The following is a 23,929-nucleotide window of genomic DNA, read 5'->3' as shown; positions in this document are numbered from 1 at the left end:
CTGCAGCAGCGCCCAGCTGCCAGCCGATTGACGATCGAGCTCTTGTCTTGCAACAACCTCCGACAAATCTCACAAGCTCATCACATCTCGCCGCACCCTTCCTGCAGTCTTACAGTACCACTGTGTCAAGGAAACAAGCGATTTGAAAACAATTGTGACAGTTTCCATCTCCTCCCTCGAACCCACCTCTCCCAGCCTTCGGAAGCCGACCACAAGCGCCGCTCATCACCATGTCCACACTCGAAGAGCTCGACGATCTCGACCGCCGGGAGCGTGATGATAAGGACAAGAAGGACAAGAAGGGCGATGGCAAGGAGAAGCAAGGCAGCGGAGATGGCGACGCCGAGATGAAGGATGCGGAGCAAGAAGAGGACGATGTGCTGGATCCAGAGATCTTGAGCTTGAGCACCGAGGACATCAAGACTCGCCGGCGCTTGCTCGAGAACGATGCCAGAATAATGAAGAGCGAGTTTCAGCGGTTATCACACGAAAAGGCCACCATGGCTGAGAAGATCAAGGAAAACATGGAGAAAATTGCGAACAATCGGTATGCCTTCTGCCCCCTTCAAACTCGTCTGCTGTGCTCCTGGTGATGCTGATGGTTTAGTCAACTGCCATATCTTGTCGGGAACGTCGTCGAACTTCTAGATCTAGATCCAACCGCCGAGTCATCCGAGGAGGGCGCCAACATTGACTTGGACGCCACCCGGGTCGGCAAGTCGGCCGTCATCAAGACATCTACTCGGCAAACCATCTTCTTGCCACTGATCGGCCTCGTCGACCCCAACAAGCTCAAGCCTGGCGATCTCATCGGCGTGAACAAGGATTCGTATCTCATCCTCGACACACTACCGGCCGAGTACGACAGCAGAGTCAAGGCCATGGAAGTAGATGAGAAGCCGACAGAGAAGTATAGCGACGTTGGTGGTCTCAGCAAGCAGATCGCTGAGCTTCTCGAAGCTATTGTGTGGCCGATGAAAGAGGCGGAACGCTTCAAGAAGATCGGTATCAAGGCTCCCAAGGGTGTGTCCCCAACAAAACAGGTGCTGTTGACCATGGTCAAGCTAATCCATTTTTCAGGCGCCTTGATGTATGGACCTCCCGGTACAGGCAAGACGCTGCTCGCCAGGGCGTGTGCTGCCCAAACCGATGCTACCTTCCTCAAGCTTGCCGGGCCACAGCTGGTGCAGATGTTCATCGGAGACGGTGCCAAACTGGTCCGCGATTGTTTCGCGCTCGCCAAGGAGAAGGCTCCCGCCATCATCTTCATCGACGAGCTGGATGCCGTCGGCACTAAGCGGTTCGACAGCGAGAAGAGCGGTGACCGCGAAGTGCAGCGGACCATGCTGGAGTTGCTCAACCAACTGGACGGCTTTGCCTCGGATGACCGCATCAAGGTCATCGCTGCCACCAACCGAGTAGACGTGCTGGATCCTGCACTGCTCCGATCTGGCCGTCTCGATCGCAAGATCGAGTTTCCACTTCCCAATGAGGAGGCCCGCGCCCAGATTCTCAAGATCCACTCCCGGAAGATGAAGGTCGATCCTTCGGTCAACTGGGGTGAGTTGGCGCGCAGCACCGACGAGTTTGGCGGTGCCATGCTCAAGGCCGTGTGCGTCGAGGCCGGCATGATCGCGCTGCGCATGGGCAAAAACAAGATCGGGCACGAACACTACGTGGACGCCATTGCCGAAGTACAGGCCAAGAAGAAGGATGTGAGTTGTTCTTTTAGTTCCAAACCGCTTGACTTAATGGTACTGACTATCTGCCCAGACGGTCAACTTCTATGCTTAAGCATCATGACGCCCGCACGATCACAACCGAGTACGGCATTGGGACATTCAAAGTGGTTTCTAGAGACTGGCATGCCAAGTTCATAGAGCTCGCCATTTGTGTAATGACACGGGTCATTAACGATTGCCTTCGTTCCGTACTCCTACTGTATCGAATTGGTTGCTCTCGTGTTGCTGTGATGACCCTTCACATCCCCGGCTTACCATTATCAGTAACCAGTCCATGCTTTGCGCAGATTCAGATCCAAAAATCTCGGCCAAGCTTTCTAAAGACATCGTCTTAGTGCAGAATGGGTGCGTAGTCACAAGGGTCTCCATCTATGCCGTCTTCGGCACCAACTTGGTGTCCTCGTATGGCCGGCCAGCACTCAAACACAGCCACAGGCTACAACCCCAGCTTGCGTCACCTCTTTTACATCTTGAGTCCCTGCATAATTGACAGACATGGCCGTGATGAAAAACCCGAGAGTCCGTGGTACTTTTGAATTAAGGCAAAGGAGTACTCACCAGCATCGACTCCTGATTATGGCCGAATACGAGGTTCGTTGGCGGTTGGCGTGTCCATCTTGAGATTGTTCACTATCAACAACCCGGGACACGCGCTACTGCAGTCAATCAAGCTTGATACCGCTCGATTAGGTGCGCCTTCGTATATGGCGCCAGCGTCGCCTATGAAAAACAATGCAGGTCTTCCTGGTCAATGACGATCAGGATCTGCGGTCCGGACCGCTCTGGTAGGGACAACCTCAGGCTTGTGTTGAATTGATACGACCATGACATCACTTCAGTCGATACTGTGGTCCCAGTTATCTGGGTTGCGTGCCTCACCATCCTCTCCTGGATGTTGCTATTACTGTGATTTAATACTTGCCTAACCAGTTATGCCGCGGAGTCGCGGTCTTATTATCCTTCATTCGCAAGGTAATAGTAGGAAAAAAGATCCTCGAGTACTTGACTTCGTAGTTCATGACCACATGTAACTAATTAATCAAGAGGCAAACTCGATACAGGTAGGCAAGCAGTCTATTGGACGGAGGCAAAGTTTTCCTGAAGGGAACCATCAATCGCTGGGTACTACTGTGACGTTCGCTGATTGGGCACTTTACGGACTGTGCGAGTTCATCCGCCATAGAGTGTCTGGGCCGGGACTGTGCTGGGCTGTAAACTCGGCTTTCTTTCCATGCATGTAGGTGCTGTGCCTCTTGAATCAACGGAATGGATGCCTCGAAATGTGACAAGAGGACGGGACGTGGAGTCGACGACTCCTGGAGTACCAAGCGGTTTCTAGATCAAGTAGTTAACGCAGTCGTTCCCCAAATTCTCGAGACCTGATTTGTGGCCAAGTCGCCGGATGCAACCATGGCGAGTACTCCTTCTTTGGAAGGGTTTCAGACATCAATCCTGTCGCATGCTCAGTTCTCACACAGGGACTTCGCATGTGGCATTGAGGTCCTCAAAGAGTACTAGACTCGGATCATGACCACTCTTCAACGGTCGTGATTGGAGTGATCGGCGGCAGCGGGACGAGTCATCAGGTCCTCTGTTGAATGTACTGTGAAGGATGGCTTAGACGAGGGAAGCGCGGTACATGCCCTCTGTGCCGCAATTTTGCCCAAGGTACTGTAGGATGCAATCTCGCCGACTCGAGTCATTCACACCCCCAAGCTGCCTTCTGGGTAGAGTCATCCCGTGTCACTATTATCAGCCCAAACAATGTCGGTAATGCAACGTAAACCCCAAATCCCTTTGGATTACGACGATAACCAAGGAGGCTGGGTTAGTACTGTAGACGTTGACATTTGGAATTGGGTGGCAGGGGACCCGATCACCTGGCACGGGTGATTTTTGAACGATGTGAGGGACGTGATCTTGGATGGTATCCCATAAGAGAAACGTCTAAGTGAAATCTTGCGGTCAAAAGCAAATGGTGCCAAATCGATCAGACGACGGGTATTTGGAGATGTGTTCTAGCGATGTGCCAGGTAAGAACAAAGACGGCTTCTAAGCGATGAGAAGCAAAGTGGAAAGAAGAAAAGAGATCTAACGTTAAGTGTGGAATTTCCCAAATGCGTCCCTAACTCCCTCTTGATTCGGCTTCCCAGGGCTTGCCCCGTGATTCCCTGTTCGTCATGTAACGCCGTTCCCCTGCCGTGACTGTTGTCACTTATTGAAATTCAAATCATGAGAACCGTGAAAGCAAATCCACCAGACTTCGTTCTCCTACGTCGCCAAGTCTTTGTTGATCCTGATAGTTGAGGACCTATGGCCGACCGGCCAAGCTCATAATGAATCATGAATATACGTAGTAGATCAGTAGGAATAGGAATAATCATTGCCGGGGTCGTCTGATGGGGCAGAACATGGTCAGTAACAGAGAACGCCAGAGGATGGAAGGCCTGCGGGCTGTACACACAATGGTAGGAGGCATAGGCTTCGGCATAGGCTGCCTGGTTATAGGAGGCTTCCTCAGGGGGCGGTGTGCCGTACACTAAGTCTTCGACGGAGTCTGAAAGTGAAGAAAAGATGGTCAGCACTCAAACACTCTCATCAGGGGTTTTCGACTTGGCATAGCTCACCGTCACACTCGATTGGGTTCCCTTCCTTTATAATTCCCTTCTTCTGAGCCCGTTTCTCGAACCGGGCGATGTCCTTGGGGTCCACCACCCTCCCTCGCAGGATGAACCGCGTCTCCTTAGGAGGGTTCTCGGACTGGCGCTCTCGCATGGTCTTAATCATGAACATGTACTCAGACCCTTTGATATACTTGGTGTCGAGGTTCCACCTCTTCAGTTGTGTCTTGTACTGCTTCTCGCTTTGCAACGAAGTGAAGTTAGTAAACCCATTTTGTGTTGGTAGGGTGTACGAAATGTGAGACTTACGTTGCCTTGAAGTTGTACGTCACCTGCATCTCGCTCATGACGTCCTTCAGCTTCATGTTCATGGTGTTGTACAGGTGGGCGATGGTCTCGCGGTGGGGCTCCCAGTCTTCGGGCTTGGATGGTCTGTACATGGGTACGGAATCTGGCTGTTGCGAGGACTGGCCGTAGTCGTAGTATTCGTCCATGGCGGGCAGGTATGAGTCGTCGAATGTGTTATCCATGGGTGAACTGTAGTGTATCACATGAAAATCCATATCCTGTGTCGGAGCCGTGCTGCCGCTTGTTGTAGCGAGGCTGACGGAGTGAAAGGGGGTGGCATGCTGGGCTTATATCTCATCGTGGCTGGTGATGATGGGCAAGGCACGGCCACATCAGGCGTGGTCTCGGGTTCGCTGCCTTATGTTCATGGCGACGGAGGCTAGGCAGCTGGGGACCCCAAGGACGATGAACGTGCCAATGCCATGGAGCCTGAGGCCAGATTGGGTTGAGGCAAGAATGACTCGACGGTTAGCCCGCCGGGGAGCCTCATCCGTGACGGGGATTGGTGGGGTGAGCATTCGTGGCCCCTGCCCCTTAAGCGGGATAGACGCTGTTACGTCCAAGAAAACGTGTGGAACCTTTCCGTCGCAGCTTTTGTTTGGACATCGAATAAGCCATTGGTGTGATGGGGTCACAAGTTCCCTGCAGCCTTCTCAGGCAACTCGCCTGCACAGGACACAGTACTGGCAAAGCCGTAGCAGAAAAGGTTAAGGAAAGCAAAGAAAAGCTCAAGGGAATGACGTGACCGCGCTTCGAGCCCAAACGAACAATTGATTTCGTTTGTGTGTTTGGCGGGCTCCTCATCTCCAGGAAGGCATCGCGGCTCCACCCTCGGTCGATCGTTGCAATGAAGACCGGCAAGGAGCGCTCTCGGTCGGGACCGTATAGAGCCGGACGGAATTTCAAGACCCGGAAGGACACAGCTTGCAAGAGGCACAGGCAGAACGGACGTGTGAAGTTAATCGAGTAGTACCACGCTTGCGGCAATGACGACCTTGGATTTTGCGGCGTCCTGAGGGGCCACAACACCCCAATCTTGACAAGGCTGTTTATTTGGAAAAAGTTGATGTGTTCAAGGAGAGTTTTCCAGTCTTTGAACTGGAAATCTCAGTGGAGTTCGGGAAGATTGTCCGGAAGCCTGTGGGGTCTGCCCTGCCTGTTTGCGATCCACTCTTGTGCCAGATAGTGACATCGTCACCAAAAATATTGATGCAAATCTGGAAGGTGCGCTAGGCAGAGCAGGCAGAATACCACCTCGTCCTCATGATTTCGGTTGACTCAGTTTCCAATTTCGGTCGCAAGAAAGCTCACAACCAACTGCATAGTTGGCGCCTTGGCTTCCCGTCCATCTGTTCGATTTCTTTCCTCAAGTCTCTTACAAGTGACTGATTCACCATCTACATAGCAGACTGCTGCAGCCTCGAACCTTTCGAGATGCTCGACTTAGAAGCAGTCAGAACTCGCCAAACCACGATCCGTTTTCAATCTCTACTCCCGTTCTACGAGCGCATTAGCAGCTTATTCATACAAAGATATCCGATAATCAGCATCCAATGCGATGGGAATGTAGTTATGAATCTTCATAGATACCTAACGTTTCGGACATAGTTTCATGTAATCAATTAGTTAGCCCGGTTCGATGCTGCCAATTCCCCTTACAATCGCCAGTCTCGTGGAACAACATCCGAATGTTAGATTTGCAACATGGTTCGTCCTATCCAGATTCTCGGGAGTCGGAACATCAAAATCCAATCTCAACTGCCACTCACCTTGCATATGCATGATGGGGCTTGACGCGGGCGCATGCAAGACACCGGCAGCACCACCCGCAAGTTGCGGAGGGGATTGAGTTCGAGGATCTACGACGCTTATTTGCAGTGGTTGCAACAGACGCCGATCTCATGCCAATCGACGCACCCTGTCCGAGATCCATACTGTCGGTCCCGATTCCGGCCCCTGTGGATTCCTCAGCATGTCAGCGTCGCCATGCACCATGTAGGTCACTGCCATGACATACGCCCTATATCTTGCCCATTTTCTCGGAGTTTGAGACATTCAGACCTAATCTCGACAAACCCTGTTCCAAAACTTTCCATACTGACACCCCTCAGCTTCTTCATAGGCCTTTCTTTACTGCGCCCGAGAAGCCACTCGTACCACCCTGACTTCCCGGGTCACAACCGTCTCAGGGTCCTTCTGAGTTACTTGCAGTTTAGTAACTTGCCTATTTGTCTTTCGTTTTTTGCACCTCGGCCACTCACCAAAACAAGCGCCGTACGCGCCCCCAGCGTGCCATTTCTCCAACGAAAACTTGACGAAGACCTTACATCGTTCTCCCATTGACATAAGCCGGAGCTAACCCAGGCTCTGTAAGTGCATGATAGCCCTGGATTCGAAGTAGAACGCATCAATAGTAACGTACATTATCAGTGAGTGGGCCATATCAGTGAGTGCGCCATTTTTCCACGCGACGCGCTACATCTACACATTACATCAACTTCATCCATCAGCTAGTATGCCTCCTACTTTAAAAGAAGCCAGAGTACTCTTAGCCCTTGAGGCTCTTCAAAGTGACAAAAGTCTAAGCCTACGAGATGCAGCAAAGATCTACAGCGTCAGCCGTAGTACTCTTACACGCCGACGCGATCGCAAGACTGCACGACACGATACAACGCCTGGGGTAAAGAAGCTCACTCAATTAGAAGAGGAGGCCATTGTTCAATACATCATTGAGCTATCTACACGATGTTTTCCACCAAGACTTAGTGGTGTGGAAGAAATGGCCAACCACCTGCTACACGAACGCGACGCGCCCCCTGTCGGTCAACTCTGGGCGCATTGATTTGCCAAACGCCAGCCAGAACTCCGAACGCGTTATACGCGTAGATACGACTACCAGAGGCTAAGTGCGAGGATCCAAAGGTCATTGGCGAGTGGTTTACTCTCGTATGGAACACCCACGACCTCACGGCCTAGCACACCACAACCTTGGGTCTTCCAGACACCCCACAACCCCCAAGAAGCTAATGCACAGTCAACGCTCATCAAGACTCACATTATCAACCATCAAAACAGCTCTCCAACTTCAATGTTGACTGCCGCAGACCAGCTTGCCAAGGGCACAACAGCTATAATGCATCGAGTGGCTCTCCTCGAGTCAGAGGTCGCTTCTCTCCGCAAGGCCAACGAGGCACTAAGCAAGCGCCGGAGAGCCAAAAAGACACGTGTACAGTTTGGTGGATCACTCACTGTACAGGGAGCACAGGGGATACTAGGTCAAGGGGATGTTGGTGGAGAGGGAGTGCAAGAAACGCAGTTGGGAAGTAGTGATACAGGGGGCGGTCGTGCGAGGGTTCGGTGCTGTGGTGTGTGCGGTAAGCCTGGCCATAATGCCCGCACTTGCCATGAGGCCGTAGAAGCATCTGATTCAGCTGTTTCTGATGTAATTATAGTTGGTTCCTAGTGTTGTTGGTTTGTAATTAAGGATGGCGTTTGTAGGGTAGTAGAAAGTGGCCCACCCACTGATAATGTTAAGCGAGATGTACGCGACATTCACATCCATCTAGGATCCATGCCCTCCCTGCTGCTCCAACATGAGTCTTCATCCCGGAGGTTTGGACTTGTACACTTCGCTGGCAGGTATATACTGGGTGTGACGGGCACCACCCAAGGTCTGGTCAGCTCTCACATACAAGATCGATATTGCTACAACGAGAGCAAGAGCTAGATGATAGGAATGGGCGTGCAACCAGACCTTGTGTACTGGAGCAGAGGCCTATGCGTAAGCATGACCATAGACGTATGATCAGACCTCATGACGTATGCATAACCGCAAGCATATGACATAACCATGAGAACAGGAACGGGGAATCCCGTGACACTGGGAGAATGGATGGGCATATTTCGGAATGCCTTACTGGCCTGGCTGACCACATTCTTGCCACTTTGCAAATGATTCATCACAACCCAATCTGGTAGCTTGTGGTCTGCCTTTCATCCTACAAGGCTGGCAATAGCCTGGGCATAATTCGGTACGTTAACGATTATATTTGAGAACAACATTTCGCCGTCTGGCACGAGTCGAGCGCGAACTCTATGCACGAAATGACGCAGGTCGGACGTCGTGGGACAAGGTGTTTCATCTGTCAGTGTGTTGTAGTATTTGTAGCGCATGGAGATCGAACAAATACTGTTTCAACAGCATAACATTAGTCACCATTTAGTTATAACTATAACTAGTTATTACGTATTTTGATCAACGGTTTATATCAGTGAGTGGTCCATATCAGTGAGTGGGCCACTCTAACAAATATTAGTGAACCTATCGCAGAACTATAGCAAGAAAATTGTTAAGTCGCCTAACAGTTCTTTGTTAGTTTGACGAATATACACGTATATTAGAGTGGCCCACTCACTGATATGGACCACTCTGATAATATCTACGTTTCCACTTTATCCTCCTCATCCAAGTGACATGGCCGGCAGCCTCATAGCCTACTCCCACATCCCTTAGGGTACTCTCACTGCCTTTCTGTAGCGCAAATCAGGCAGTGCGAGTGTTAGGAAATAATCCGCACACTTGCCGATTGTACAAACAACCGAGACGAGATTTTGATAAATCAACGACTAATTAGCCTAACTCCAGCGATCTCGGTCCAGCACTACTCCCTCTGGTCGCGGAAACGCAGCCAGTCGGGTACATCATCCTTCCGATGTCCTCAGCCCGATCTCATCCTCCAGCGAAAGGCCAAACCCATCCATCACCCTCGGACCTCCACACCATCATTCCATCAAGGGACTTATTATCTTACAATCACAATCATACCTCCTCCCGGACGCAATCGCTCCACCCATGTGTCCGCAGCCGATGACCAGTTTGATGTCACCAGGCGACGGGAACAGGCCAAGGCAGGGATGGGCAGGATCAAAGCTCATTATGCTTAACCTTCTCACCGGCCCCCTTGACCTTCTCACCCGCTCCTTTGATGTTCTCACCGGCGATGTCACTCGCCTCCTGAGTCTTCTTCTTGGCGGCATCAGACCCAATGCGCAGCTGACTCGTGACCCACTCCCATCCGCCCAGCACATTCTCCTTGACCTTAGCGAAGATGGTCTCGGTCGGCGTGGTGGTGCCGTACTTGAAGTAGTTGTGCTGGCGGCGGGCCATGGCGCGCAGCTCGTTGAGCGTCGACCCTTGCGGCACGGGGACGCCGTAGCTGTCGAGGTAGGCCTTGAGCTCGCTCTCGCTCCACGTTTCAAACACGTTGGCCTTGGCCGAGTCGGTAGCCTTGGCGAGATACGACGTGGCCGAGGCCCACGAGCCGCCGCCGGCGGAAGAAGCCGAGGCGTAGGCCGACTGGGCGGCCGCCACCAGCTCATCGCGAGTCGCACCCGACTTTTCCGACACCTTCTTAGCCGCGGCGTTGCCGCTGCTTGCGAGGTAGTTGCGAAGGTTCTCGACGCTCACATCCTCCCAGGTCCAGGCGGTCCAGGCCGAGGCAGCCAGGTGGGAATGCTTGCGCACCAGGGCACGGAGATCGTTGGTCTTAGTGCCTTGGGGAACAGGCTGGTAGATATCTGTTGTTAGCGACATAGAATGGGACGGCTTGGAAGAGGGGACATACCACTCCGCGAGCATCAAGGTAAGCCTTCAAACGGCTGTCAGACCAGGTGTTGATGGCCTTGTCGAAAGCGTCTCGCGCAGCCTGAGACACGGTATCGGTGGCCTTTGTGGCAGCGGAACCGACGCTGGAAGTAGCAGCACCAAAGGCTGAGGCGGCAGTACCAGACACAGTGTCGCCCAAGATCTCGGCGCGGTGCTTGCGGACAAGGGAGCGCAGGTGGTTAAGCTTAGTGCCTTGGGGAACTATTTTCTTGTTAGCGGCGGGACTAACAAGCACTAACAGTGCTGTTCGTACCTGGGATGCCGTTCTTGTCGCAAAATTCCTTCAGTTGGGACTCGCTCCATGAGTCAATGAGCTTGTCGGTCAGGGCAGCATAGGCTTGCTGAGCGCTCTTCTTGGAGCTCTCCTGCTGCTCCTGCATCCGCAGGTACGCAAGACGAGAGTTGCGGCGAACGGAGGCGATGAGCTTGTCGCGCTAGCAATGGAGTCAGCAACAGCAAGATAGAGCGCGATCTGAGACGACATACAGTGGTCGGTTGGGGCGCCGGGAAGCCGTGAGAGTCGAGCCACTCCTTCAAGTCAGACTCTGCAATCACATCACATTCAGCTCGAATTGTTTCATCAACCATACTCCGGGGAATACTTACCAGACCAAGTCTCATACAGCCAATTTCCAGGGTAAGCCGCGGCGTCTCCGGCCTTCTTGGCGATGGTCTCGTAGTTCTCACGGATCTTCTGGAGGAGAGTGTCACGCTTGCGAGGCTGGGGAACCGGAATGCCGTGGCGATCACAAAAAGCCTTGAGCTGGCTGTCGGTCCAAGTGTCCAGAATCCAGTCCTTGGTATTGAGCCAGGCATTCTGCGCATTGTCCTCCGTCTCATACCAGCTATTCTTGACGCGGGCAAGCAGAGACTCCCGAGTATCCTCGGCGGCCCCCGTGCTCTCAACACCCTTTTGCTTCAGGTAGCTGGTGAGCTTCTCCTTGTCCCAATTCCGATAAGGCTCGACGACACTTGATTCCCAGTTCTTTTGCACGAGATTCTCTAGCTCTTTGCGGTCGGCCGGGGTCGGGTAGGGGATATCGTTGTCGGACAGCCAGCGCTCAAGCTCAGTCTCATGCCACTTGTTGTATGCTGTTGTGATGTCAGTAGACCATCGACATGCAGGAGGTTGTACTAAACTTACCTGCCTTGGAGAACCAAGAGCTGGCAACAGCGCCGTTGACCGCGAGGGCCAGCGTGAGGAACGTTTTCGCGAACCTCATGGCAGCGGTGGTTTGTTTTCTCAATCAAAATTTGGTGTGATGAGGGTGTCGAATTTTCGGTGTTTGTTTTGGGTTGCAGCTCTGGGGCATCAAATCTGCCAGAAGAGAATGGTTGAGGGAGGAAGTTCTGCTTTTGTGAGTTGAGTGCAGCTGCAATCAGGGTCGGAAGGCACTGCACGTTGAGCGTGGCGGGTCAAGGACGTCACCGATTCCCGGTTTGGCCAAACGGTCTGGAGCTGACAGAGCCACTCCTGTCACTTCTGAAAGAACCAGCAGTATGTTTCAGCGTCCCAAACCTCCGAACAAACAGGTGGTGGAAGCTTTGGACAGGGAGTTCCGGTCACAGTGACGTAATGCATGTCTGCTTGGTATAAAGGCTGCCTGAGGAGGAGCTCTCAGCGTCAAACCGGGATCACTCACTGCTGCAGAATTTCCATCCTTTCCGGATCACAGGCATACATCATACTTCGCTACGTGTCGCTGCATGTCATCATGATGGCTTGGATTGGTGTCCCGGCGGCGCTTCTTGACTATGACGTCATGGAGCTTTGGTCGTGTAAGTGGGTCAGGGTACGAGTAATGAGCAACCTTATTATCACTTCACCACACTGCCAATTTTCATAGTCACGACTGAAGGTGTTGAATATGATGCATTTTCCCCTTATTTTTGTGATACCTTACGGATAAATTGATCGAAGGTATGGCTCTTGCCACGTTCGCAGGCGCAGCCGGCGCAGTCAGGACACCCAACTAAAATGTTACAAAGTTACAACATGCCCATCCCGCTGGACGAGAGCATGCGTTCAGACCAGTAGGTGCCTAAGTCATACCCTCAGAATACTCGCACCTTTTTATATGCCTTAATGGATATTCCGGTGTGAGTTCTGTGAAGAATGATACGAGTTCTCTACCGATGGAAAGCAAAACAAAAATATCCGTGGTCGACGTTGAGCCATATTCGTGATCGGGCGGTCGCCATCGCTCAGACGACAACCATTTGCTGACCTCGTTCCATACCACGCCTTCCCTGACTCACTTGGCTTAATTCCAATTTGGGAGGACCTCTCGCCACATGGGAAAAGGATTTCAGATTTGCTCCGGAACACGATCACACGGGTCCCGTCCTACAAGGGCGTCAGCTAGGCTGAATCGACTTGCATCAAGAAGAGCAGAGGAAGCAAAACTAACCATATTCACAAACCAGCCCAACATCCCGAAACTCCCTCATCAGCGCCATGCGCGCCGCCTCAGCCTGGCACCGGAAACTGCCGAAGCGAAACTCCAGCAGCACCCGGCTGCCGTCGTCGCTCACGCCGCGGTGGATTAGCTCGTCGACGTGGTAGACCATCTTGGTGTTGAGGTACGCGCACAGGTACTGCTGGTTGACGATGGCGGGGGGGCCGCTGATGAGCAGCACGCGCGACCGCCGGCCGCCCTTGTCCACCTCGGCCGAGCGCACCCGATTCCACGTCACGCGGGCGCGCAGGTGCGGGTGTCGCGGGGTGGCGTAGCCGGTTGTCGAGTATGCATTGTAGAATGCCTCTGTGGTGGGGTGGAGGAGGGCAAACTGTTAGCGGACGAACCCATGCAAAAGGAAAGAGGTGGAGAGAAAGATGAAATACTCACCGGCGCCAGCCCTCTCAAAAAACACCAATTTCGCTGCGCTGAAGACGTGGCCTCGATCTGGAACGGGCGGGTTAATGTGTGTCGCGTACACGCGGCCGATGTTCCGGATGCCGGATAAGAGTTCGTGAGGAGTGAGGTCGGGAGCAAGGCCGACGATGAAGAGGCTGCAGTTGGCCTCGGCGGGGATCGCGGCCGATTGGTTTCGGGCAAGGTCCGGATCGCCGCGGTAGTTGGGCGAGAACCCCTTCAGCAGGAGCGCGTGCGCTTCGTACTGGGTGGGAGGCCGATCGGCGCTGCGGCAGTGCATGGGCTGGTAGAAGGTCGAGTGATCGGCCGCCGGGTTGTTTGTCATGGTGTTCATGGTCATGGTGTTGGTCACGCTGTTGAAGCGCTGTTGAAGGCCAGCCTGGGTCGCGACAGGGAAATCGGCAGACGTCGGCGCGGAAACCTGCTGGTTCATGGAAGTCGGCTGGAACCAAGAGGAATGAGCGGACGATTGGTTCTCGACAACCGAGAATGGTCCAGTTGGGGATGAGAAGGCTCGGCCCTGCAGAGGGACGGCTTCCAACGAATTCTGGCGAGGAGGATATGCAAGACTAACAGCAGGCAGTGCTGAAGCGATGGGTTGTTGACCATGCATGTTGATGGATGTCTGCTTGACGCCGCCTTGGTGAAGCTCGATGTTAAAGTCGTTTGGCCCTTCCTGGTCCGGATGGCCGACGAGGTTGAACTCGTCGAATCGGTTATCAACCCGCATCCTGGAGTGGCTGGGCGAGGAGGGTGCATTGACGCTATCGGTCGAAAGTCCGGGAGTCGTCCAAAGTGAGGACGGCGATTTTTGAAGTGGAAATTGGCGAGGAATCGGCGAAGAAAATGAGGAGAGCGGGATAAGCGGTTGAGGTGTCCAATTCGCAGCAGAGGCAGGTTCAGTCAAAATTGGTGTGGGAGGTAGGGCAAAACTGGAAGGACTGTCAGTAGGAAACCGGTCCTGGAGAACCGGTTTGGTCGCCGGCGCAGTGTTGTCACTGTTCTGCAGAATTGACGGCCATCGGCCGGACAAAACTGGCCACAACTGCGAGTCTGTTTCCATTCCGGAGCGAGCATGGTCCCGACTCCGGACGGCAGAAGGCACTGTCTCTCTTGCGAGCTTGGACGGCGTCCTGTCCAGTCCCAGACGTGATATGGCAGCAAGCCGTTGCTTTTCTATATGAGCCCGCCAGATATCGCCATGGGCAGTGTCTTGTCGCGGCTGCAAGCTGCCCAAAGGTGTTGTTCCTGGAGTTTCCCACCTAGGCGACGATATGGGAAAATAGGGGCTTGACGAACCAAGGGTTTCGGGAGTTGAGGCGGGGGAGGCCATCCCAGTGCTGGCGAAACCAAGGACAGCAGTACTGGATCTGAAGAGAGAGAAAAGATTTGTAGCCGAAAGACTCGGTTCTCCAGCCAGAAATACAGTCCAGATTGAAGTCAGAGCGGGAGCGACTCAACCAATATATCCACAGCAGTGTTGGCACTGGGACAAAGATGTTCCCATGGACTATCGACATTGTTGCTCTCCACTTTTGCCAGTGTTCTTGTATATATCAACAACACCACTCCTTGTTGCAGAAGTCAGTATCACACGGTCCTTGTGCCTTGGGAAAAGGAGTGATGAGAAACATTGTGGTCCTTGTAGAGGTAGTGGATCACTATAGGAAAAAAGCACATAATTATCAACTTGTTATAGGCCCTTTCTTTGAATCCACATGAGTGGAACACTGAGTCTTTCTCCTAGCACTGACTAGGGTACCCATCGCAGCGAAGGACTGAGTTGGCGAACCTGCTCAGCTTGGTATATGTATTCGGCAACTCCGTCAGGAGTTTTTCCGATGCATTATGACAGGCATGATGCTAAATGACGGCATCCAAAGGGTTGACGAGAACAGAGCAATCGTCTCGCTGAACACAGGTTCGCTGTCTCAGAGTCAAAACTATAGGTAACTATGTACAAGCGCTCTTTTGTCAATGGAAGTCAGGAGAGAATCGTTAGTTACAGTTTAGACTTGTCGGGCAGCTTGGCTCACACCAGAGGATTCCCCCGCTTGAAATGCCCCAATCCTGACAAGACGACTCGAGGGCTCAGGGCTGTGGGTGAAGCATTCATAAAACTTGTATAACCTTCAACAAGTCAACCTTACTCAATTAAAGGTTATTATTCAACACCATGCTCTTTTAATGGACCCTCGCTTAGAGACAAACAAGAAACAAAGTCAAACAGAATGAACTATCCATCCACGCACTTCCGTCTCCCTTCCCTCCTCTTCCGTTCATTGTTGCATTACCTAACAATAGGATCCATTACGGCTTCCAACCCGGCCACAATCCCTTCTTTGACAATCCCTTCCTTTACCAACTGCTTCACAACCCTCACAACCCACCCCTGGCAATGCTCCCTCACGGCAGCACGATTGACCGCCCGCGGCGGGCTCTCGGCCCGTGCAATCTCGTCCACCCTCCGAAACTCTTCCTCGCTCAGGTCGTCCCTCAGGACCTGATGCCACGCAAAGTCGGGCGAGTTGAGCTGGTCGACGTCTGCGGCGTAATCGTGATGCATCAGCTCTGCGTCGCCCTTGACCTGCCAGACTTGGCCGCGCGCGGTGTCGGTGGTGGAGTTGGCGGGCAGGATGTGAGTAAAGAGGGACCAGTGCTTGGGCTCGTTTGGGGCCTGGTGCTCGGCTACGATAGATAGGTATCGCGCGGCCAGGCGTTGCTGCTGTTGTCGCTGCTCAGATTGTGATGGTTCTGTATCAGCCGGGGGTTGTTCGACCGGTGTCCAGTCGCTAACCAGTTGGTTGGTGGCGCGATCAAGCTTTCGTGTCCAGGAGGTGCCATCTGAGCGCGTGACAAATTCACGACCGTTGCAGACGGAGCGCTTGATGATGGTGTTGATGTCTTCGATGTCGGGCATGTTATTGTTGTATTGTGCCGGAGAAGAGTTACTGTTTCAAATACAGTGTTGTGAATGAACTTTGGCAGCACCGTGTGGTTGCCGATGCGATTGATGCATAATGGCTGCCTGCAAGTTGACACAAGCAGCAGCCACCCGGAAACCATGCATGTGCTTAAACAGACGTGTGATGAGTTTTACCTTTTGCGGGAGGAAATCGGAGTCAGCCCCATTCTGAGTTTGAGTCATCCAAAGCGAAGAAAGACTGAAAGAGTTTTTGAACTCGGAAAATAATACTTAAGGTAAAGCCAAGTGCTTAGAAGTTAGTGGCTGCGAAAGTCCAACAAGTCAGCAGTACTGACATTGTCATGTCACCAACTGAAGGTCCCTCCGAAGCTTCTTATTAACGAGTTCAAGTTGATAGTCGACCTCGAAAGTAGGGGGCGTGCCCATATTGAATTCTGCTACCGTCACTCATACATATGTCTACCAGGGGTTCAGGGCGTGCAAGACCTGCCTTGGGCCCGGGGATAGTTAAAGTTTCTAATGTCGCACTTTCCTCCAAACCTAAGGTCGTGGCAGGGAACTCGAGGCGCGCTGGTTCACCCAACTAGCATTGAGTTTCCCTTTTTGCAAGCCTTTATACCTTTGTTCCTTTGTTAATAGGAAGTACACACTGGCCGCAAAGTCATCAACTGGTCAAGCGATGTGTATTCTTGAGGTAGGCAGCCAAATAAGTATCCGATGATTTTTCTGGCTCCTACTCGATCAATTGATAGGTTTAGGCTTTCCCATTCTCCTCATTTCGGCACCGGGCCGGCTGCGCTTCCCTTTCTTCGCGCCCCTTCTGATCCTGCCTTCCCGATAATGCCAGTCCCTCGGAATGCAGCAAGCACCAGGAGCAGCGCGACAATTCCAAGACCGAAATTCAGCCATTCGGCAGCCCTAAGCCCAAGAAGCGAAGCCATGTCTCCCACCTCGACAGAGCCGGCCTCCTGAACATCGACGCCTCTTTCTTTCGCCATCACCGCTGTTTGAACCGCTGTGGCCAAGGCCAACCCGATCGCACGTCCAATTTGCCCCATCGCATTGATCAGCGCACCTCCGAGAGCTTGATCAGCCTGCGGCAGCGAGTGGCTGGTGAAGAGGATCAGGGACGGCCATGTGGTATCGGCACCGAATACCGACAGGACCATTGCCGGGAAAGACCACGCCCAGTATATTGTGTCGGGCGGGATCGGAACAGCAAAGAGCAAGGCCGCGACAGAGACGCAGGCGTTGCCAACCACCAGCAGCATGTACGTGGGGACCCTGGCCAGTAGCTGCGACACAATGGCGGCGGTGATGAAGCCGGTGATGCCCATGGGCATGAACCGGAGCGTTGTCTGCAAGGGGTCGTGCCCCTGATAATCCTGGTAGAAGTAGGTCGCAAACACCAGAAATCCGTTGAAAGCGCTGAAGAAAACGGCCATGATGGCCATGGCAGCGCTGAACTGCGGGTTCCGGAAATTCGACACCTTCATGATCGGGGCCAGCTTTCCCGTCTTTTCGAGGTGGCTCTGCCAGAAAACGAAGAGCGCGATGAGGATGAGGGAGACAACAATGAGCACGCCCACCCACGGCGTGTTCCATCCAACAACGTTACCCTCGGTCAAGGCGAAGAGGAGCGCAAGGAGCCCGACCGTGACCAAAACAGCCCCTAGCCAGTCGATCGATGGCCTGGGTGTGCCATCTTCCCGGAGAGGGTCTCTGGGAGGCGGGATGACGAATATTGCAGCTGCGCTGATGGCAAATGCTGCGAGGGCAATCACCACAAACACCCATTTCCAAGAGGCATACTGGGCGACGATGCCGCCGACCAAGTTTCCAATTACGGCGCCCAACGGAGCACCAGCGGCTGACCAAGGGGCTGTGTCAGCTGTGCTCAAACTAAATATCGGAGACGGACAGCAATCGCATACCGTAGCAGCTGAAGGCATAGTTCTTGGCTTTGCTTGGAGGAAAAGTGGTTCCTAGAATCCCAATCGCAGTTGGGACGTTGGCTGCGGCACCCTGCTCAGACCGTCAGTTGTCGCCTCCAGTTTCCCCAGCAATAGATGGACAGAGAGAATCTATGCTTACCAGGCCCTGCAGTGCCCGGAACAAGTCAAATGCAATCTCATTCGGTATAAAAGGGTTGACGAGCGTCGTCACGGCGAACCATGCCGAGCCCCAGATGAAGATCTTGCGCTTCCCATAGATGTCGGCCACTCTGCCCCAAAAGAGCAAGAAGCATCCGAACGTGAGCGAATACGCGGAGATAATCCACTGAAGTCTTGCTTCTGGTATGTTGAGATCTTCGCCAATAGTTGGGAGAATGATCACGACGGCTTGTGCTGACAAGCTCTGCTCGCTCTAGTGAGCACTTGAGGTTTCAAAACTGTGTGCCAAAATAGGAGTCGACTTACCCCGAGGAAGCTTGCTCCCGTCAAGGTGGCCACGAGGGCAACGCACCGCGCTTTCGAAAAAGGAAGCCCCGGTGTCAGGTTCTGGGCGTTCTCTCCCGCAACCTCGGCGGCATCGCTTACCTCCGGGTCCTCCGACCTCGGCCGCTGATCCACCCCGCCTGTGGTACTCTTCTCGTCACCATGTTGAGGAGCAGTCTCAGGACCATCGCTCGACATGATCACTCAACGTAGATGGCTGGACAGGGACAGGCAGTTCTGGGATATGCCCATTGCGATGCGAGAAGTGTTGAAAGGAGGAGTAATGTTTAAAAACATGCCTTCAAAAGAAAATGGCCATCCTTAAGGCTCCACTGCATTGGATCGGCCTGGAATAGCGTCTCCATTGGAGCAGCGGGCGTCCGGGGTAAATTTTCCGGGGCCGGGGATAACGCCGGGGTTGACCTCGTCGGCAGTTTGCACGGCACGACCGAGCGTCCCCGGCAGATTCGGGGATAGATGTTCCGGAGCGGCGGAGAGTCTGTACTGGGCAATCTCACACAATCTTTGAAACCCCAAACATAATCAACAAGAATGCCGATACGAGGAGCAGTCTACTACAGGAGTCATTCCTCCTAATACTCCGACTCTTCGACGGGAACCTTAGGCGAGCTGAGGTTGCAGAGCAAGGCGCGTGAAGCCGAAGCCGAGCGACAGAGAAGCAGCTGCGCTTGACGCGCTTGACGCGCAGGGCCAACGCCCGGCTGATGACTAGCAATGCGATTTTCGACGGAACAGCCCAGACGAGATGCCTTACTGCGTCTGGTATCCCGGCCTCGCCACTGAGGACACTTACCGCGAGCTCGCTCGCCGGTTCCCGGCCCTCCCTTACCAGGTCGGACGTGCATGTGCTGTGGCTGGCTACACGGCGCTGTACTTTGAGCTTGACCCTCCCCGAAGTATCCATTGCCGAGAAGGCCCGGGAGTCTGGAAACGACGGCTCGACCGCCATCTTTGAGCACACCATGAGCCAGCCGACGCGGCACGCAGTTATGGACGACTACAGGCGCACCGTCAACCCCGTGCAGGCGCCGGTCTAAACGGCGACATGACCTTTAGCCCACCTCCCGATAAGCGCAACGGTGATGGAGACCAGCATTGAGTCTGACCCAGCTATCTCGACATCACGGAAGAGTGGTCCGACCGGCCACGCAAAAAGGACCGCCCGTGGGATCCGTCACGGGCACAAGCTACCCACCTGCCACGCAAATTAACAACCTCCTCCACACTCCTCTGCCGCCGGACCTTCCAACAACTCTCAAGGACGACCTCATCTTAATGGCCGCCTACGGGCAACGTCGATCGCCACCACCGCCTGCGGCGCCCTATTTGATCAGAATGGGGCAGGAGGCGGTCATCAGGGGCATCTACCAAAGCATCAGCTTCGCTATGTACTGGGGCAAGCACGATTTCGAGCTGGCCGAACCCGCTCACTGGCACTGCCCCATCGGCGAGGCCTCCCTAGCTCGCCGCATCATGGTTAACGACCTCTCAAACATCACCGAGGACCACAACGACCACGGAGGTGATTGCTAGTCCTAGTTCCCGCACCTGTTCTAGCATCCGCTCTTTCCGCGTCTGGAAACGCTCATAGAACTGATCCGCCGTCGGCCCAACAATCCAGACATACGGCAGTCCGTCGCCCTAGCAAGCATTGCGGCTGACTACCCGTAGATCTACGACGAGATCAAACCAAAGCCCACGGTGCGCCTCTAGCAGCAGGCGCTGAAGAGCCCGAATACGCATTACCGCGAGGACATCAAGCGGCGCGTTGCGAGTGGCAAGTACCTCGGGCTGTGCCCAGAAGACTTTCCAGAGTTTTACTGCGACTAGTACCCGCAGGAGGCAGAAGATTTGAGGCCTACATCGACGACGTTAAGCGAATTTGCGCACGGCTTGGGTTTGGTCGAACCTCGATGGAAAGAATCTCCATACGACCGCTGGTGAGTACTTTTCTGATCTCGCTAGCGACACGTGTGCTGCGCTTCCTTTCGTTAACGTTTCTCATCGTAACCCTCATCGCCTACTATTCGTCGAGCTGACAGTGGTTGATTAGGGAAATCGAGGCAAACGCCGCGGGGTGGTAGCTCTCCATGTGCTTACCGGACGAATTGCGTGATAAAGCAGAGAAGGAGCCAGATGGGTGCCTGTAACTGTATGCGCTTTGGAGATATGACCATCCGGCGTGGAGGAGAGGTCTTTCATGGTATAAGGAGGATGAGGGCAAGGGGCGCACCCAGAGGTCTGAGGACAGCCAAGATACGGATAGGAAGGAGGAAACGACCGAAGAACCAAAGTATGAGAGCTTGGGCACGAAGCGGACTGGTAGAAAGTGGCAAGTGCTCAGTGTGGATGGATGAGTAGGGAAATGGGTTACTAAGTAGAGAATGAGAGCGGCGGAGGCTGGGACACATCATGAATACCGACCTTGTTTATAGGTATCTTTCAAGCATCGCCTAGATGCCCCCACCTTACCGTTGTCAATATGCAATCATCTGCCACTCTTTCAAGCATCACCGGAATTCAGCAGCATAGATCTTCAGGCGGCAACAAAAAAAGCTATTCTGAGAATGTTAGGTCAGGTAGGAATCAGCTTCAAACTCGACACTTGCCTCCTGTCCGTCCCCGATCCTATTAGTGAGCCAACTCACCGAAGTACGAGAGTCTACAGCCACCTACTATACCTAATGGCGGCCGCTGCATTAGTGCGAATTCAACTGTGAAGCCAGCGCACTGGAGATACCTAGTATTTTGCCCGTTGTTGACTGATGAAACCTCACACACCCGGCCTGCATAAGGAACTGATTACTTGAAAGAGACCTACTTCAGGGTACTAGTAGACTGAGGTACCGCGTGTCTACCTGGCTCTCCGAACCATCCAACTGATTCAACCATATGCAATTTCATGCCTTGCTTGCATCCAATCCCAGAACAGCTTCGCTACTGCCTGACACTCGGCCTCTGCTTGTTGTTGAAGATTTCGTTCGCCGAAGTGATAACACAAAGGGAGCCAACACATTTGGGCTCTTCAAGCGCTAGCTGAGCACGTCTCATTGCTTGTTGCATGCGGCACAGTGGCATTTTGGAGTCACCACGCCGTGATCCCAATCTCAGGGCCTATGCCAAAGGCAGCCATCATTCCGTTGCGCAAGCATTAATGTTATATTCTTCGCTTTCAAGTGTCTTCGAGTACATAACTGTTCAAGTTCCTCAGTGTAAGCCAAACACCTCACAATGAGCTGCCCTGAAGAGTTACCCGACCGGCAAGGAACCCCCTAATCAACCGGTGAACGCCATCAGGGACAGTGCTTTAAAGAAAACTGAACGCTCGTTGAGGACGGCCACAAGACTGAGGCCGCTCAAGACGGATCAGAGTTCCCCACAACGTGCCCGGAATCCATACAGGTAGACAACACGCCAGCAACCTCATGCCAGGACTCGGCCAGCACAGTCCGCCTACGCTACATGGCCGACAAGTCCTTATCTCGGCAGCAGTGGATCCTCCAGAAGGAGCGAGACCAGCAAGATAACGAAGCCCTCGACAAAGGCATGCTTTATCACGGGCTCGAGGATGTGACGGCCCATCTCCTACGCGTGTATGACGAAGCGCGGGAGATAATCAAGGGCGGCGGCGATCTCCTGGAGGTTGGAAACTTGAACGCACGCTTCGTTGATCACAACATCGACCGCTGTAGGTGACATCTTCCTCTGGTGTATTGGAATTAATACACTTGCGTATCGAACTCGAAGCTGATCCATCTCAGACGGAAGCGAGGTAGCAAAACTGTACATCATATTATTGCAGTCCTTAGGCCTGGTTTCGGCAGACGTCTTCGCCCGGACAACACCACATCGATACCTGCATGACGCCTGGAAAGAAGCACTCCCCACAGACGATGGGGCGCGTGGGGTATGTACATGTTGAGCAAAGTCAAGCTGCTGTTCCGACACCTGCTGATCCTCGGTCCTAGATTCTCTTCGTCGACGATCTTAAATACTCAGGCATCGCGCCACTGGGCAGCCAGCTGTCACGTCTCTTGGAGAAATCAACGCCTCCCAAGCCACCGGTAATCGTCTTGCATCATTCTGTTGAGAAGGCTGTGGAATACCTTCTCCAGCCAACCGCAAAAGTGCCTGCGATTTGTACAGTCCCGCTGCGTTACACGGAAGACGACGTGCTCGCATTGCTCACGGCAACAATCAAGGAGGAATTTGGAGACAAGGAGATTCAAGGAGGCTGGGATGGAGCCTCTATGGCGGCATATGTCCAGCGCTTAACTCGCAACAGAGGCTTGAAATCCCGCGGTAACGTTCAAGCATCGGTGGAAGGGCTGAAGCAGCGACGGGCGAAGAGAACCGAGGCCGAGGAGCGGATGATGTTGCTGAAAGAGCACGAGAACACATGATTCTCCAAATCCGACCTGCTCGGCCCCAACGCGGTCGAGTTGGGGTACAAAAGCACGGCCTGGACGGAGCTGCGGGAGATGATCGGCATGGAGCAGGTCAAAGAGTCGGTTCGCCAGCTTCTCAGCCAGATCGTGCGCTCAGCCAGCGGGCCGAGCTGGAGCGGAAGCCAGCTGTGGCCCCTTTGTCCAACCGCTGCTGCTTTCTGGGGCCTCCCGACACTGGTAAGACCACCGCTGCCAACCTGTACGGACGTATTCTCAGCGAGCTCGGCCTGCTGGAAAATGACATCATCCTGAAAAAGCGCGCCTCAGATCTCATCGGATGCTACGTCGGCTGGGATGAGAAAGCCACAAAGAAAGGCCACCGATGAAGCCCGAGGCGGTGTGCTGATCATCGACGACTTCCACCTCCTCCTGCCTGACAACATGCACAACACTGACCGGACGGACGTGTTCCGTGCTGCAGTCATCGACACAATGGTGGCCAACGTTGACCCAAACAGCACGCGTAAGGAAGCAGTCATCCTGGTCGGTCATTCTGAGTTCATGACCGAAGCCTTCGAGAAGACCAACCCGGGCCTCACGCGTCGGTTCCGGCTGGCCCAGACCATCCGCTTCGAGCCGTACAGTGACCGGAAGCTCACCCAGATACTTCACCTCAAGCTGCGCAAGCACAGCCTCGTCGCCTCGGACACAGCGGTCCGCGTGGCCGAGGGAATATTCCCTATCGCGCGCCACCGTCCCAGCTTCGGCAAGCTTGTCGTAGTGCTGGCCGGCTACGAGGAGGACATGGAGAAGCTGATGGGTGGAACCGCGGGCTCCGGAGCCGCTTTGCTACCTACGTCGACTTCGAGCCCTTGAAGCCGCTGGATACCCTGGAACTGCTGCA

General features: G+C 53.7%; 9 protein-coding genes across 9 annotated transcripts; 4 read left to right on the top strand and 5 right to left on the bottom strand.

Annotated features, from left to right (window-relative positions):
• The first annotated feature begins 73 nt into the window (after positions 1-73).
• Positions 74-1,906, top strand: N657DRAFT_643424 (26S proteasome subunit P45). The gene is made up of 4 exons (XM_062792553.1): positions 74-547; positions 608-1,023; positions 1,081-1,715; positions 1,774-1,906. Exons 1-4 carry the CDS (start codon positions 231-233, stop codon positions 1,792-1,794), a joined length of 1,389 nt encoding a protein of 462 aa, XP_062650407.1. The 5' UTR covers positions 74-230; the 3' UTR covers positions 1,795-1,906.
• Positions 1,907-4,340: 2,434 nt separating this feature from the next.
• Positions 4,341-4,857, bottom strand: N657DRAFT_568007 (uncharacterized protein; the record flags this gene model as incomplete). The annotated part of the gene is made up of 2 exons (XM_062788555.1): positions 4,341-4,605; positions 4,673-4,857. The coding sequence occupies 2 exons, from the start codon at positions 4,855-4,857 to the stop codon at positions 4,341-4,343; spliced, it is 450 nt and encodes a 149-aa protein (XP_062650406.1).
• Positions 4,858-9,316: 4,459 nt separating this feature from the next.
• On the bottom strand, positions 9,317-12,044 carry N657DRAFT_689116 (uncharacterized protein). Its single transcript, XM_062796977.1, has 6 exons — positions 11,521-12,044; positions 10,983-11,468; positions 10,863-10,921; positions 10,630-10,810; positions 10,336-10,577; positions 9,317-10,277 (listed from the first exon to the last, which is right to left on the bottom strand). Exons 1-6 carry the CDS (start codon positions 11,597-11,599, stop codon positions 9,636-9,638), a joined length of 1,689 nt encoding a protein of 562 aa, XP_062650405.1. The 5' UTR covers positions 11,600-12,044; the 3' UTR covers positions 9,317-9,635.
• A 738-nt stretch (positions 12,045-12,782) lies between these two features.
• Positions 12,783-13,532, bottom strand: N657DRAFT_567567 (uncharacterized protein; the record flags this gene model as incomplete). The annotated part of the gene is made up of 2 exons (XM_062788523.1): positions 12,783-13,141; positions 13,226-13,532. 2 exons carry the CDS (start codon positions 13,530-13,532, stop codon positions 12,783-12,785), a joined length of 666 nt encoding a protein of 221 aa, XP_062650404.1.
• A 1,685-nt stretch (positions 13,533-15,217) lies between these two features.
• On the bottom strand, positions 15,218-16,394 carry N657DRAFT_643418 (uncharacterized protein). Its single transcript, XM_062792552.1, has one exon. The coding sequence runs from the start codon at positions 16,170-16,172 to the stop codon at positions 15,543-15,545; it is 630 nt and encodes a 209-aa protein (XP_062650403.1). The 5' UTR covers positions 16,173-16,394; the 3' UTR covers positions 15,218-15,542.
• A 362-nt stretch (positions 16,395-16,756) lies between these two features.
• N657DRAFT_643417 (MFS general substrate transporter) lies at positions 16,757-18,941 on the bottom strand. The gene is made up of 4 exons (XM_062792551.1): positions 18,599-18,941; positions 18,273-18,536; positions 18,113-18,203; positions 16,757-18,048 (listed from the first exon to the last, which is right to left on the bottom strand). The coding sequence occupies exons 1-4, from the start codon at positions 18,812-18,814 to the stop codon at positions 16,952-16,954; spliced, it is 1,668 nt and encodes a 555-aa protein (XP_062650402.1). The 5' UTR covers positions 18,815-18,941; the 3' UTR covers positions 16,757-16,951.
• A 441-nt stretch (positions 18,942-19,382) lies between these two features.
• On the top strand, positions 19,383-19,674 carry N657DRAFT_679516 (uncharacterized protein; the record flags this gene model as incomplete). Its single annotated transcript, XM_062796194.1, has 2 exons — positions 19,383-19,476; positions 19,535-19,674. 2 exons carry the CDS (start codon positions 19,383-19,385, stop codon positions 19,672-19,674), a joined length of 234 nt encoding a protein of 77 aa, XP_062650401.1.
• An 83-nt stretch (positions 19,675-19,757) lies between these two features.
• N657DRAFT_314824 (uncharacterized protein) lies at positions 19,758-20,794 on the top strand. The gene is made up of 3 exons (XM_062786761.1): positions 19,758-20,159; positions 20,309-20,577; positions 20,691-20,794. Exons 1-3 carry the CDS (start codon positions 19,913-19,915, stop codon positions 20,751-20,753), a joined length of 579 nt encoding a protein of 192 aa, XP_062650400.1. The 5' UTR covers positions 19,758-19,912; the 3' UTR covers positions 20,754-20,794.
• Positions 20,795-22,099: 1,305 nt separating this feature from the next.
• Positions 22,100-23,901, top strand: N657DRAFT_632653 (uncharacterized protein; the record flags this gene model as incomplete). Its single annotated transcript, XM_062791154.1, has 5 exons — positions 22,100-22,325; positions 22,447-22,544; positions 22,606-23,012; positions 23,094-23,262; positions 23,353-23,901. 5 exons carry the CDS (start codon positions 22,100-22,102, stop codon positions 23,899-23,901), a joined length of 1,449 nt encoding a protein of 482 aa, XP_062650399.1.
• Between the last annotated feature and the right edge of the window lie 28 nt (positions 23,902-23,929).

The sequence above is a fragment of the Parathielavia appendiculata genome, assembly GCF_033297405.1.
Source record: "Parathielavia appendiculata strain CBS 731.68 unplaced genomic scaffold N657scaffold_3, whole genome shotgun sequence".
NCBI lineage: Eukaryota > Fungi > Ascomycota > Sordariomycetes > Sordariales > Chaetomiaceae > Parathielavia > Parathielavia appendiculata.
This window is presented reverse-complemented; position numbering and strand designations above follow the sequence as displayed.